The 12,701-nt window shown below is 37.4% G+C and overlaps 3 protein-coding genes across 7 annotated transcripts; 2 read left to right on the top strand and 1 right to left on the bottom strand.

The window, feature by feature from the left end:
• Nucleotides 1-463: 463 nt before the first annotated feature.
• Nucleotides 464-4,301, top strand: LOC111438751 (poly(A)-specific ribonuclease PARN). Of its 2 annotated transcripts, XM_023076611.1 has the most exons (7): nt 464-878; nt 1,025-1,155; nt 1,351-1,679; nt 2,146-2,259; nt 2,603-2,729; nt 2,812-3,079; nt 3,386-4,301. In XM_023076611.1, the coding sequence occupies exons 1-7, from the start codon at nt 505-507 to the stop codon at nt 4,173-4,175; spliced, it is 2,133 nt and encodes a 710-aa protein (XP_022932379.1). In that variant the 5' UTR covers nt 464-504; the 3' UTR covers nt 4,176-4,301. The 2 variants fall into 2 exon arrangements, with proteins under 2 accessions (XP_022932379.1, XP_022932380.1); XM_023076612.1 differs by lacking the exon at nt 464-878 and having other exon boundaries at nt 1,370-1,679.
• A 54-nt stretch (nt 4,302-4,355) lies between these two features.
• On the bottom strand, nt 4,356-6,594 carry LOC111438752 (probable L-type lectin-domain containing receptor kinase S.7). The gene has a single exon (XM_023076614.1). It carries the CDS (start codon nt 6,498-6,500, stop codon nt 4,491-4,493), a length of 2,010 nt encoding a protein of 669 aa, XP_022932382.1. The 5' UTR covers nt 6,501-6,594; the 3' UTR covers nt 4,356-4,490.
• A 2,264-nt stretch (nt 6,595-8,858) lies between these two features.
• On the top strand, nt 8,859-12,103 carry LOC111438761 (nicotinamide/nicotinic acid mononucleotide adenylyltransferase). Of its 4 annotated transcripts, none has more exons than XM_023076630.1 (10): nt 8,859-9,129; nt 9,475-9,610; nt 9,687-9,760; nt 9,937-10,022; nt 10,761-10,844; nt 10,936-11,020; nt 11,224-11,303; nt 11,393-11,494; nt 11,592-11,650; nt 11,737-12,103. In XM_023076630.1, the coding sequence occupies exons 2-10, from the start codon at nt 9,483-9,485 to the stop codon at nt 11,828-11,830; spliced, it is 792 nt and encodes a 263-aa protein (XP_022932398.1). In that variant the 5' UTR covers nt 8,859-9,129; nt 9,475-9,482; the 3' UTR covers nt 11,831-12,103. The 4 variants fall into 4 exon arrangements, with proteins under 4 accessions (XP_022932398.1, XP_022932399.1, XP_022932397.1 ...); XM_023076629.1 differs by having other exon boundaries at nt 8,860-9,129; nt 9,463-9,610; XM_023076631.1 differs by lacking the exon at nt 10,936-11,020 and having other exon boundaries at nt 9,463-9,610; nt 11,235-11,303.
• Nucleotides 12,104-12,701: the final 598 nt, after the last annotated feature.

Genomic DNA, 12,701 nt, shown 5'->3' with positions numbered 1-12,701 from the left:
GATAAATTGTTTAATGCATGAATATTACGTGCTTATTGTTTTAAATTACGTGCTATTAGATTGAATGATTATGTATATTTTAAAATATGAAAATATCGTGCATGTTGCATGGTCACGTAGTCATGAGTTCACTTCAATAGTTATATATTGTATGGATACATATTCTCACGATATTATTTATGTTCCTTTATTTTATGTTAGATTGGCAGCGTAAGCATGTGCTAGTTTGCAGTGGAGTCACTTACTATGTATTTATTTTTATTTTATTTTTTTTAGAAATTACCATATTTATCTAGGGTTAAAATTTAATATTTAGGGTAAAAATTGATATACAGGTCAAAATGGAAATTTGCTCCAAAAACAAGGGTAAAAAGAAAGAGAAAGTTCGACACGTCGTTTTTCAATTGTAGCCTATAGGCTGAAACGACAATTCGGCATTGGCCCTATTTCCTCGTTTCTTTACCCTTAAACCTCTGAGATGAAAATCCCCCGTACGACTCAGCGATGAATCTGTCTCGCCCTCTTTGGGCTCCCACGCGGCTGCTTTGCTTCATCAGAACTGCAACGTACTCCTCCGCCGCTGTTACTACTCCGGCCACCGCCTCAAACTCCAGTTTTCCCCTCAAGAATGTGACCAAGTCGAACTTCGAAGCTGTGCTATCGGAACTTCGGAGCCATGTCCGAGCTGCGGACTTCGTTGCCATCGACCTTGAAATGACCGGCATCACTAGCGCGCCTTGGCGCGAATCGTTCGAGTTTGATCGCTTTGATGTTCGCTACCTCAAGGTCAAGGACTCTGCTGAGAAGTTCGCCGTTGTTCAATTCGGCGTCTGCCCGTTCCGTTGGGACTCTGCCAAAAACTCATTCGTCGCTCATCCGTAATTTATTTTCTTCTTCGTTTGATTTGGATTTCATTTGGTTACTGCGAAATTTCGTGTGAACCAGGCTGTATAGCCAGCTTACAGTGATGGTGAGATGGTTTCTTTTGTGGAATTTAACATTGTCTCGTTGTTTTGAATTGCAGGCATAACTTTTTTGTTTTCCCGCGCCATGAAATCCTAGTCGATGGCCCTTCTTCCGAGTTCCTCTGTCAGACAACCTCCATCGAATTCTTGGCTAAATACCAGTTTGATTTCAACGCTTGTATACATGAAGGTAGTTTTGTTTTCATGTTTCTCCTTCAATTTATGGACATAAAATTTATCTTCAGGATACAGAGACTGCGTCGAATTCATTTTATACGGTTATTCAGTCAGATTGACAAGCATAATTGTAAACTTGTAGTCATTTCATCGATTGACTCTTTTGGTCCTCTCGGATATTGAGAATTTGAATTGTAATTAATCTCAGGAATATCTTATTTGTCCAGAGCACATGAAGATGCGGCACGCAAACGCCTGAATTTTGCACATGGGGATGAAACGTCAGATGCATCTTCTAATGTGACTAATATTCGGGATCAGAAGAGGATCGGCATTGCTGATGTTTTATTCAAGGAAAGAATGAAAAACAGATTACATGAATGGCGGGACAGATTACTATCTGAAAGAAACATGGAGTGTCAAGGCCAGGAAGGTTCAAATGATTACCAACGACAATTTGAAACCATTTTCTTCAAGATGCGCCCCGCTCTTACTTTGAGCGATTTCACCTCTCATCAGACAAAACTGATTCAGCTGGTGAGATAGAATTTTCCCCCTCATTAATGGAGGTTTATACATTCAGATGGTGATAGAGTTGTTCTTTCATATATCTTTCACGTCATGATAAATTTGCATTTGCATATTTTATATAAATTTCAAACTTTAATGCACAAGTTTGTATGCTCGCTTAATATGGAGCATAAACATAATGGGAATTAGAGTACAGGGAAATGTTATTTTATTGTTCTAAGAAGATGCGATTTTTTGAAGTTGCTAGAGGCTTTGTACTTGTTTCTTTTGTTTGGTCTGTGAAGAAACTATCCGTGACATAGAATAATTTTCTGATGCAATATTTGGCTACTTTCTCATCAAATCTGTCTATGCTCGGCATCGTTTTAGTTAATTGAACTGTCTGAATATTAATCATGCAATGTCGTTTATTTGGGATAACTTGATCTTATTTCATTTGAAGTGTTGATCATGTGGAGGTGAACACATGCAGGTCATTAAGAAGCATTTTGAAGATCTTTGTTTCGTTGTCGTGGATGATGGCGATGCCAATCTACAACAATTAGTCGTGTACGTGGATTCTAGAGACGATAAAGAGCTGCTCATGGTTAGACACTTTCCTTCTGTGCTCACAAAACCTTGACTACAAACTAGCAACTGTAAAAGTTGAAATGAAGACAAATATCTTGACTTCGTTACTTTTATTTCGAACTTTTCAATTTACATTTAAATCTGTGCTTATTAAATGTTTTAGTTCATAAAACTAAGCGCTGAAAGTGGTAATCTCTCTGAAATTCGTTGTGAAAATCTATATGTTGTTGTGTATTGGATCAGCAGTAATGGAAAACAGTACATGAGGCCTTAGTGCTTGTCACACTTCATGCTTTTAAAAAGCATTTAAAAAGTTACAGCCCCTAATAACATATAATGAATTGTCACAATTAATGCAGCAAGAGGTAAACAGCGATCGGCAGGAAGCAGCTGAAATGAAGATCCAATCAGCAATTGGGTTTCGTCATGTTATCGATCTCCTTTCATCGGAGAAGAAGTTGATTATCGGTCATAATTGCTTCCTTGGTAAGACATTCAACCTTAGTTTCATAAGCAATAATTAAATAACAATTCTATTTTCAGCTGACACAACTGTTTTCTGTACCAGATATTGCCCACATACACAAAAAGTTTATAGGTTCTCTTCCTTCAACTGCTGAAGAATTTGTCTCTTCTATTGGAAAACACTTTCCATTCATCATGGACACCAAAATTCTATTAAACGGAAATGGCATTCTTCAGCAGCGGATGAAGAAGTCCAGCACATCTCTATCCTCTGCATTTGCCTTATTATGCCCGCATATTGCCTTTAGCTCTCAGAGCAATCCTGCCTTCAGCTCTGGTGTGCAAGTGGAGGTTCAAGTAGATGATCTAAGGTACGTTTTCCTCGGCATATTTGGACGGCTAGTATTTTCTATACCGTATGCTGAATATAAGTTTCTATTCGTTACCCAAATTTTCTACATCGAGTGCTACCAATAGAAAACTCATGGGTGAAATTGTTGAATTTCTTATCATTTTTGTATAAATATAAGTGCACGTGTGTGTCGATTTAGCATTGATGTTTGTTCACTGGTGTTGTATTCTTGATCCTGGCATTATGTAGGATTTGAAGGTACTTAAGTGATTAAACTTAATTAAAATCTAACTGCATCTATGTTTTTATTTCAATCTCTATGCAGTTCCTCCAACTGGAATTCTGGAGATAAGCATGAAGCTGGGTACGATGCTTTTATGACAGGATGTGTATTTGCACAAGCGTGCAATCTTATGGGAATTGATTTTGTACTTCCTTCTGAAAATTTGGCTGACAATGAGAAATTGCAGAAGCACATAAACCATCTGTATTTGAGTTGGGCGAGTGGAGATATTATCGATCTGAGCACTGGTAATCGAATGACCGAGCCTTTGAGGTCTAATAGATCTAAAAAGCATCAAGCAAAAATATCGTTCGAGAACATTGTTCTAATATGGGGATTTCCTGCCAACCTTAATGCAAGGAAAATCAAAGAGTGCATCTCTAAAGTGTTCGGCCTGGCAAATATCGTTAGTGTCTACCATATAGATGAAAGTGCTGTGTTTGTGCAGTTTGCAAAGCCAGAAATGGTTTCCGAATTTCTCGACCTAAAGAAAAACTTGGAGCGGCACGATGATCCAATATCAGTTTTGCATCCTCTCACTGAGCTTTTTGGAGCTAAAGGTACTAATGCTGCAGGCTATGAAGCATACAAGGAAATTTGCAGCTCTCCCATGTTTAAAGTCTTGTTTGCTGATCAGGCAGAGGCCGTTGGGATTAATCAGAAGACGACGTCGATAAAACCCGAGTCTGTAAAGAGCCAGATGCACGAAGCTGCCAACAACAGTTTAACTGCTGATATGTTGAATGAAACTACTGAAGTACAGGGGATGGAAGTGGGAGCAAATGATCTTAGAAACACTAACTACCATATTTTACGATCTTCTTCGATGTAAACTCACTCCGAACACCGAAAATGTACTATATATTTCTGTTTTTTGCAAATTGGTATTGTTCATTCCATATTTTTGGAGAATGCTGCAACAGTTATGAGTTAAGGAAATGAAAGCCAAGTTATGGCAGAGGAGAATTGGCTTCTTTATATGTGGGGTGTAGTTAAGCAGAAACCATGGACAGAGTTCAAATAGATTGTATTGAACTCCCCTTCAGTTTCTAGACACTTGAGAAGTACATGATGGCATTACCAGTGTGATGGTTATAAAAGAATGAATCTTAACGATCAGGGTGCAAGAAAAACACAGAAGTTACTTTCAGTCTATTTGGATAGTGGTTGCCTTTGCAGATTCCCACTCTCCTCCTCCTTCCTCTACTATAATGTCATCCACGGTCAGTGAAAAGCCACAAGAAAAGGTAAGACTAGGCTTCAGTTTTGGCACGAACACCGGCTCCGTCTCATTGTTGAGAATCTGTAGGACCTTCCTCATCGAAGGCCTGACCGAGCTATCCGGGTTTGCACAGCTCAATCCAACAAGTAACAGTTTCCTCATTTCTTCTTCCTTGAACTCGCCATTCAACCTTTTATCGGCTGCTTCGATGATCTTTCCCTGAGAATGTAATCCCCAAACCCAGTCTACCAGATTGACCATCTTTTGAGTACCTGCTTCTCTTTCGATCGGCCTCCTCCCACAGGCCACTTCAAGCATAACCACACCGTAGCTGAAGACATCGGTTTTCTCAGTCGCTTTCCCGTATTGTAGATACTCAGGTGCGAGGTATCCCATTGTTCCTGCGGTTAGAGTTGAAACCGGGCTCTTGTCGTGATCCATGAGCTTTGCCAATCCAAAATCGCCCAGTCTGGCATTGAAGTTCGCATCCAGAAGTACATTACCAGTCTTTATATCTCTGTGAATCACCTGCTGCTCACATTCCTGATGTAGATATGTCAGCACAGAGGCCAATCCAACAGCAATGTTGTATCTGTGAGACCAGTTTAACAAGCTAGCTTCTACAGATTCCTGGTAAAGCAGCTTATCAAGGCTCCCATTCAGCATAAATTCGTAAACGAGAAGCAGTTCACCTTTCTCGACGCACCAACCTTGGAGCTGAACTAAATTTTTGTGCCTCAACCGAGCTATGATCGTCAACTCGGCCAGAAACTCGGTCTTTCCTTCGTGGGAATGCTTCGATCTTTTAACGGCCGAAATGCCTCCTGATGAGGTGCAAAAAGCCTTATAGACAGTCCCAAAAGCCCCATTGCCAATGATCCTACTGGAGTGAAATCCTTTTGTGGCTCTCTTTAGTTCTCTGTAACTAAACTCCCTAGGACCTGTCAAAAGCTCTGCCTTGAAGCTCTTCTGAGTCCTAATCTTCCTCCATTTCCTAAGTGAAAAGAAGCCAAACACAGCAATCACAGCACAAAAGAAGGCCGGTCCGGCGATCCCGAGACCCAGCCCGAGCCGACTGTGATAACCATTTCCAGAATCAGATATAGAAATATTAGGAGAATCAATCACAGAGCTATCAGAAACATTATGAGGCTTAAATCGACGTCGAGCAGGAACAAACCCAGAAGTATGAAAGCTCCAACTCTCAATCAAATAAAGATCAGTACTCCCTTCAGTCGAACCCGAAAACCCGACATACATAACCTCCTTAAGATAGCTCGAAAGATCGATGTTAACGTCGAGAAGCGCCTCGGAAGGCTTCAAACTAGAATTACTCAAGAAAACCCTCAACCTACACTCCTCATTCTTGTACTCAATCCAAGCCGTAATGGACTCCCCACTCTTGAGATTGAGCTCTTGAGAAGCAGGATCGGCCGTCTTGATTGAAACCAAGCTTTCAATGTCGAAGCCAACATGGTGATCATTAGGATCATTGAAGACAGAATCAAGCCGAGTGTCGAATTCAACCGCGACAAACTTGTTAACCAAACGGGAGGAATTGACAAGGCCCAAATACCCACCGGGACTACCGAGGGTCCGATTATCAGGGGAGAGGAAAAAGGAGAGACCGTCGCCGGAGAAAGTGGGGTTAGTATTAGTGATGGAGAAAGAGAATCTTGTGGAGAAAGAGGCAGTAATGTTGGTATCGGCGTCGTATAATCCGATGGGGTGATTATAAATTACAGCGCCGGCGCTGGAGGAAGGGACCCCGAGCTCCTTGGTGAGGCCGATAACGCCGTCGCGGAAGTGGGAATCGCCGAGGAGAGTGAGGTTTCTGATGTTGAAAGAATTGAAATCGAAGCCGATACTCTGTGTTCTTGGCGGAGTGAAGAGGAGGAGGAAAAGGGCGACGGCGAGGAGATTTCTTGGGGTCATTGGGGCGGAGAATGGCTGAGTTAAGGATCTGGAGATGGGTTTTCAAGAACTGAGAGGATTGGATTGATGATGATGATGGCCGATGTTCTTGAGTCAAAGAAAATGGAGTTTAAACGGTAAGAAATGGGGCTGTGTGGGGCATGGGGTTTGAAAATAATGGAAACAAACAGAGGATCCCAACGGTAATGATAAATGAGTGTGGAAAACGACGACGTTTACGTCAAAGTAGTGATACGATAAATGTTTTTTAATTTTTAAATTGCCTTTTTGTCAGTAAAAGATATTCTGATTCCACGAATATATTAAAAATTAAGAAATAAAATAAATGAAAAGAAAAGAGAAGAAAGGAAATCAGAAAAATGTAGCCAGGGTATTTTAGTATTTTCACTTGGATTAATTAAATTAAAATTTTGAAAAATCGCTCAGAAATTCCGATGAATGAGTATAGAAAACGACGACGTTTCAGAAAAATGTAGCTCAGGGTATTTTAGTATTTTCACTTGGGTTAATTAAATTAAAAAATTAGAAAAATCGCCCAAAAAAAAAAAAATTCTTTTTCAAGTTTATAGAAAGCTCTTCAGTTTTGACGAAGAAATCAAAATGAAATCGTGGACATAGGAGAAAGAACGAGATTAAGAATATAATGAAAAAAAAAGTACAACAGGAACGGGGAAGAAGAATTCGATAGAGATATGATTAAGTATTACATTTTGTGCATGTTGTATGATTGTGTACGGTTGTAGAAAAAGGAACCACATTAAATCGACCGTGCTCGAAAGAGACGTTGAATGAGAGTGAATGAACAAAATGAAAAGACCTAATTGGGCTTAAAGGGGTTTGTTTGCAAATATTTTTTTTTGTGGGGGGCAAAAGAGGAATAATAGAGAAATTTAGGTGCAAAAGGGATACTAAAAGAATGTGAGTGGGAGAATGGGGAGTTTTTATAAAATTCATCCCCATGTGACCTCCAGGGACCAAAATGCAAAATCCCACTTTTACAATTATATAACCCCAGGGACCAAAATGCAATATCCCACTTTTACGATTATATAACCGTTCTGAAGCAAAAAAAAAAAAAAAAAAGAATGATGGAATATGACCCACCGCCCTTTTCCCCACTTTCCAATGCCTTTATTTCCTTCACTGAATCCAACTATTTAATGGTTATTCTCTAAATAGCTTAAATTGGAACGGAATATTTTGATGATCAAGATCAAGAGCAAAGAAACTCGTTTCTAAACTCGTGATTCGAATCACTTCACACGAGATTTGATCAATACCACTTCAATGACTCTAGCGTACAAGTTTTAAACACAATAATTTGCAAAGAAAATCCTAACTTTCAACAAAGCTAACAAAAAATAGAAATGCTATTCTTTTTAATTCTAAAATGTGATGTCTCTCATTAAAGAAAAGAAGGATTTATACCGTCTTTACAACTTCAACTTACTTACACGTGACTCCCAAATTAAATGGGCAGAAATACTCATAACCTCCATATTAGAATGACTAGTTAATGGTGGAATATCGTAACCCATGTGGGTTGCAATATAACCTTAACTCTTCCCTTAAAAACTAATACAAATAAATATCTAAATTATAATTAAATAGTGTAAGGAATGAAATGTGCTTCTTAGTCAGTTCCATAAGTTTAACTGAGTCCGTTAAATGCAACTTAAAAGTACATTGTAATCTCTCTCTTGAAGCTCAACTTTGTACAACATATAAGGGATGTCTACAACGTTTTTTAGATTTTCTTTGATGAGCTCACTATAGATTGAATAAGTATACAATGTTTGTTGTAACTTATTGGCTCTCGTCCTTATAATTGGATCTTGAGGTATGAAAATTCCTTAGTCGTGGTTCATATCAATTAACCTTTGACTTAATGATGGGCTTAGATCGGACTTTGACTTGTTGATTGTCTCGAATTGGTCTTACGATTTATTGATTTTTTTTTTTATCACTTGTAGATCAACATCTAACTTATAGATCGATTTAGATGGGTGTCTAGAGGTTTAGATCGACCTCCGAGAGTCTTATATGAATTCTTTTGGCCTTTGAATCTTCTCCTCTCTAAAATGAAGGATGACGTGTTGAATTCGTAAGAGGTCGGATGAAATTGAGCTTATTTGACACCGAGTCCATTACCACATGACACAATCTAATTTGACTATTATATGTCATCAAATACACACGACACGACACGACACAAACTAATTGAATTAATTCTTGTCACCAACGGGACATAAAGGTCTCGAATGCTCGTGTAGAGATTAGTAATTTATTTTATACATATAAATGATATTATATTTTAAATTTAAATAATTTAATAATAACATTGGATTAGTTTATGCCACCAAAATGACGTTGGTTTTTAGGTTTATCCAATTTTGTCCAGCAACTACAGCATCGATGGCTCTCTGCGTTCCTTGAGCAGCGTTTGTCGCCGGCCTTCGTTCAGTCACCGTCGGTGAACGGACGTCGTCGTCCTTCCGCCACAGTCGCCGTGATCCCTATCTGAAATTTCTCTGGAAGAACTGATCATCTGACGTATTTGCTAAATCAAGCATCTGGAACAATAGCAAAGATCTAAAGCAACTTCTGGGTTTTGTTTCTGATATATCAGGTAATCTCACTTACGAGGCGCTTTAAAATGATATATTCAATTGAATTTTATGTTCTTGTGATGGGAAATTGTTGGCTGGTTTGAACTGTGTTTATTATCGTTACAGTCACCGATTGCTGTTTATTTTTTACGGATTTCTTGTTACTGTCATTGATTGTTGTTTGCTATTGTTCTTGTGATTTGAAAATTATTTTCGGTTATTAATTGTTGGAGCCCTAAATCGAGTGGGTTGCTGAGGTAATTGACCTAATAGAGTGAGTTGCTGAGGAAATTGGCTGTAAATTCAGTTCTTGTGTTAACTCCCCCACGATTCTATCTTCTCATTGTCTTTAGCTTCATCTTAAGAAATTCCAATGGCGGAAAATATTTCTTCACATGATCAAAGATCAGACATAATAAGTTCCGTGGAGATCCCTTTGCCTGTTGATAAGTTAGCGTTGGAATTGGTTGGCCATGGCTCCTCCTCTGGCTCCTCGATCAAGTTAGTTCTTCATTACAGTTTCTTCATTTGTAGGTGAATTTGCTGTTTTAACTCAAACATTCTGTTTTAAATCTAGGCCTAAAACGTTCGTGGTTCTTGTAGCTACTGGAAGCTTCAATCCTCCCACTTATATGCATTTACGCATGTTTGGTGAGTTCCTAATAATTTCCTTCATATAGTTGCTTGAGAATTTGGAAAAGGTCAATGAATTTCATTGTTGGAGTATCAGAAATATCTCAATGAAACAATGAATTTTATGATAGACATAACAATATGACATCTGAAGTTCATATTTGTTCAAACTTAGATTTTCATTTTGTGCATAGAAATGGCAAAGGATGCACTGGAATCAGAGGGCCTTTGTGTTATTGGAGGCTATATGTCTCCAGTTAACGATGCATACAAGAAAAGGGTAAGGTATGCAACTTTATTGACATTTTGAAACCTTCTTTAGCTAAAATGATACATAAAATTCATGATGCAATTACAAGAATGAGGGATAAGGAATGAACCTAAGCTCAATATCAATTGAGATTAGAAAGGAGTTAATCGATTCGCATAAATAAAGAAAGGGAGTAAGTTTGGAAATGTTTGTAGTTTATGCTGTCTTTTATTAATCATTATTTCCTTCGGTTTCTATTCGTCGAAAATATCATACAAGAGGCTTCTAACGTTATCTGACACGTACTTCAAACAAAATCTCGAACACCACTCTAGACAAAGACACTTCCACTAAATGAAAAACAAAAAACAGTATATCCAATTTGTTTTTTTGATCATAGTGTTCTAAGAAAGTATGCCCTTTGGGGCACTTTGCTTCATAATCAAGCACCCTTTGAGGTGCATGCCTGCGCAAAAACGTGCTCCGCGTGTTTTTCATTAGTGTGCTTCGTGGAAAATATGTTCATCTTTTTTCTCAGTCTTGGAATGAGATAGACAGTAGAAAAGGATGTTAGAGAGGGCTGAAAGAAATCCACTCCTTTAGAAATATGGACTTCCTTTCATATCTGGAACTTGCAAAAGTTTTAGATGGCTGAGTGGTTTTGATCATATATGAAATGATAGTTATGTATGATCATTGGCTCGTACTTGCTATTTCTTAAGTTTTGTTGCATGGCCTAACAGAGCAAAGCTTCTGATAATTATTTAGGGCCTCATTTCTTCGGAACATCGAATAAAGCTATGCGAACTAGCATGCCGAAGTTCAGAATACATCATGGTCGATCCATGGGAGGTATTTCTCTTCTTTTCCCTCTTGGTGTGCCATCACTCGATTACTTCATCGTTCTTATGTCGGATAGTTTGGAATTTTACCTCTGATTTAGGCCAGTCAAAATAGCTACCAACGCACGTTAACTGTTCTGTCTCGAATCAAGACTTCACTGTGTGCCAGTGGATTGTTACCCAAAGGTATGGTTTCTCTTGGGATGATGACACTACTGGTTAACTCCGGTTGGTTTAAAGGTTTCATCAAAGATTCAATCTCCTGCCTCCACTTATCCGAAAACGTTGAAAGAATGCGTTCTACATATCGAACCTACCCCGAGTATAATTGCATTATATGTTTCAAAAGGTTACTAGAATAATGATCTTGTGTTTCTCGATTTTGTAAGAATCCCTGAAGGTGATGCTTGCTTGTGGTTCTGATTTGCTTGAATCTTTTGCAACACCTGGAGTCTGGATACCTGATCAAGTATGTATATTATTCATAATTCATGTAGCTATGGCAATCACTCTAATTTGATTCAACCTCGTGACACTGCTTTTCATGTCCCTTCATAGGTTAAAACCATATGCCGAGATTACGGTCTCATTTGCGTTAGTCGAGAAGAACAAGATATCGAGAAAATCATATCGAATAATGAAATTCTGTACGAGAACAGGGTAAGCAATGCAATGCAATGCTGTTACAAGACAATATGACTCTTTTTGTGAGTTCTTTTGCAAGTTCTAATATTGAAAAAAAAATCCTTTTCTACAGAGCAATATCAAAATTGTAGATCAAATTATACCCAACATAATAAGCTCCACCAGATTAAGGTAAGCCGAAACAGACGAAGGGTAAAGTTGGAAACGTTAAATTTTTTTCGGTATTAGTTCGTATAATCATATCTATCCATTTACAGGGATTGCATTTCAAAAGGACTGTCAATCAAATATCTTACTCCTGATGAAGTTATCGAGTATATAAGAGAGCAACATTTGTACTTGAATCCTTGATGATGCTTTATGTTCGGTCGGATGAATAGATGATCAATCGACTTGGATTTTCATGAGCGTTGGTGTGTCTTGGAGTGTCTGTCAATAGCTCAGGTGCGTACTCGGGTCTACGTCATATTAGTTTTAAAAACATTCTTACTTTAAATCGGCCACAAGTTAGATTTTGAGTTATTTTTGTTTATCGAGTACAAACATGTAAAAGCGTATTCGAATGATAAGACTTTTTGATCAATACATGCTTACATTAGTCGTAGATGAAAACATTTATGAACATAGCTTTGAAAATACAAATTACTATACCTTTAATTTTAGCCCTATTTTCAAGGTAGAAATATAACAACTTTGACCCGTTATTTAATTAATTAAAAATTTAATTTTATGTTTAATAAATGAATTAATATTTAAAACAATTTGTTAGATACAAAATTTAAAAATTATTAGACCGTTTTTAAAATTCGATTATATTATTTTATATCATGGTTTGAAATTTATATATATAGATAATACCATTATTATTATTATTATTATTATTATTATAAATACCTTTAAAAATAATTATTGGCAATGAAATTCATAATTATATTTGAAAATAACTTTTTGAATAAAGTATAATTATAAACCCTAAACCATTTCTTTATATTTATTGTAATTTCATTAACTATAAGTATTTATTTAAATAATAGAATAAAATTAAAAAAATAATAATAAATGATAAATAAAAAAGAAGCTAAATTTGGGAGGTTGGCCAATACCATAAATATGTGTTATAAAGTGCATCAAATCTTAGTTAATAAATTCTTCACTCTCTTTCCATTTATGACATCTCAACAAAAAGAGAGAATTTTCAATATATTTCACACATTCGTCCCTT

The sequence above is a fragment of the Cucurbita moschata genome, unplaced genomic scaffold, assembly GCF_002738365.1.
Source record: "Cucurbita moschata cultivar Rifu unplaced genomic scaffold, Cmos_1.0 Cmo_Scf00082, whole genome shotgun sequence".
Classification (NCBI taxonomy): Eukaryota; Viridiplantae; Streptophyta; class Magnoliopsida; order Cucurbitales; family Cucurbitaceae; genus Cucurbita; species Cucurbita moschata.
The sequence above is the reverse complement of the archived record's forward strand: the minus strand, read 5'-3'. Positions and strand labels throughout refer to the sequence as shown.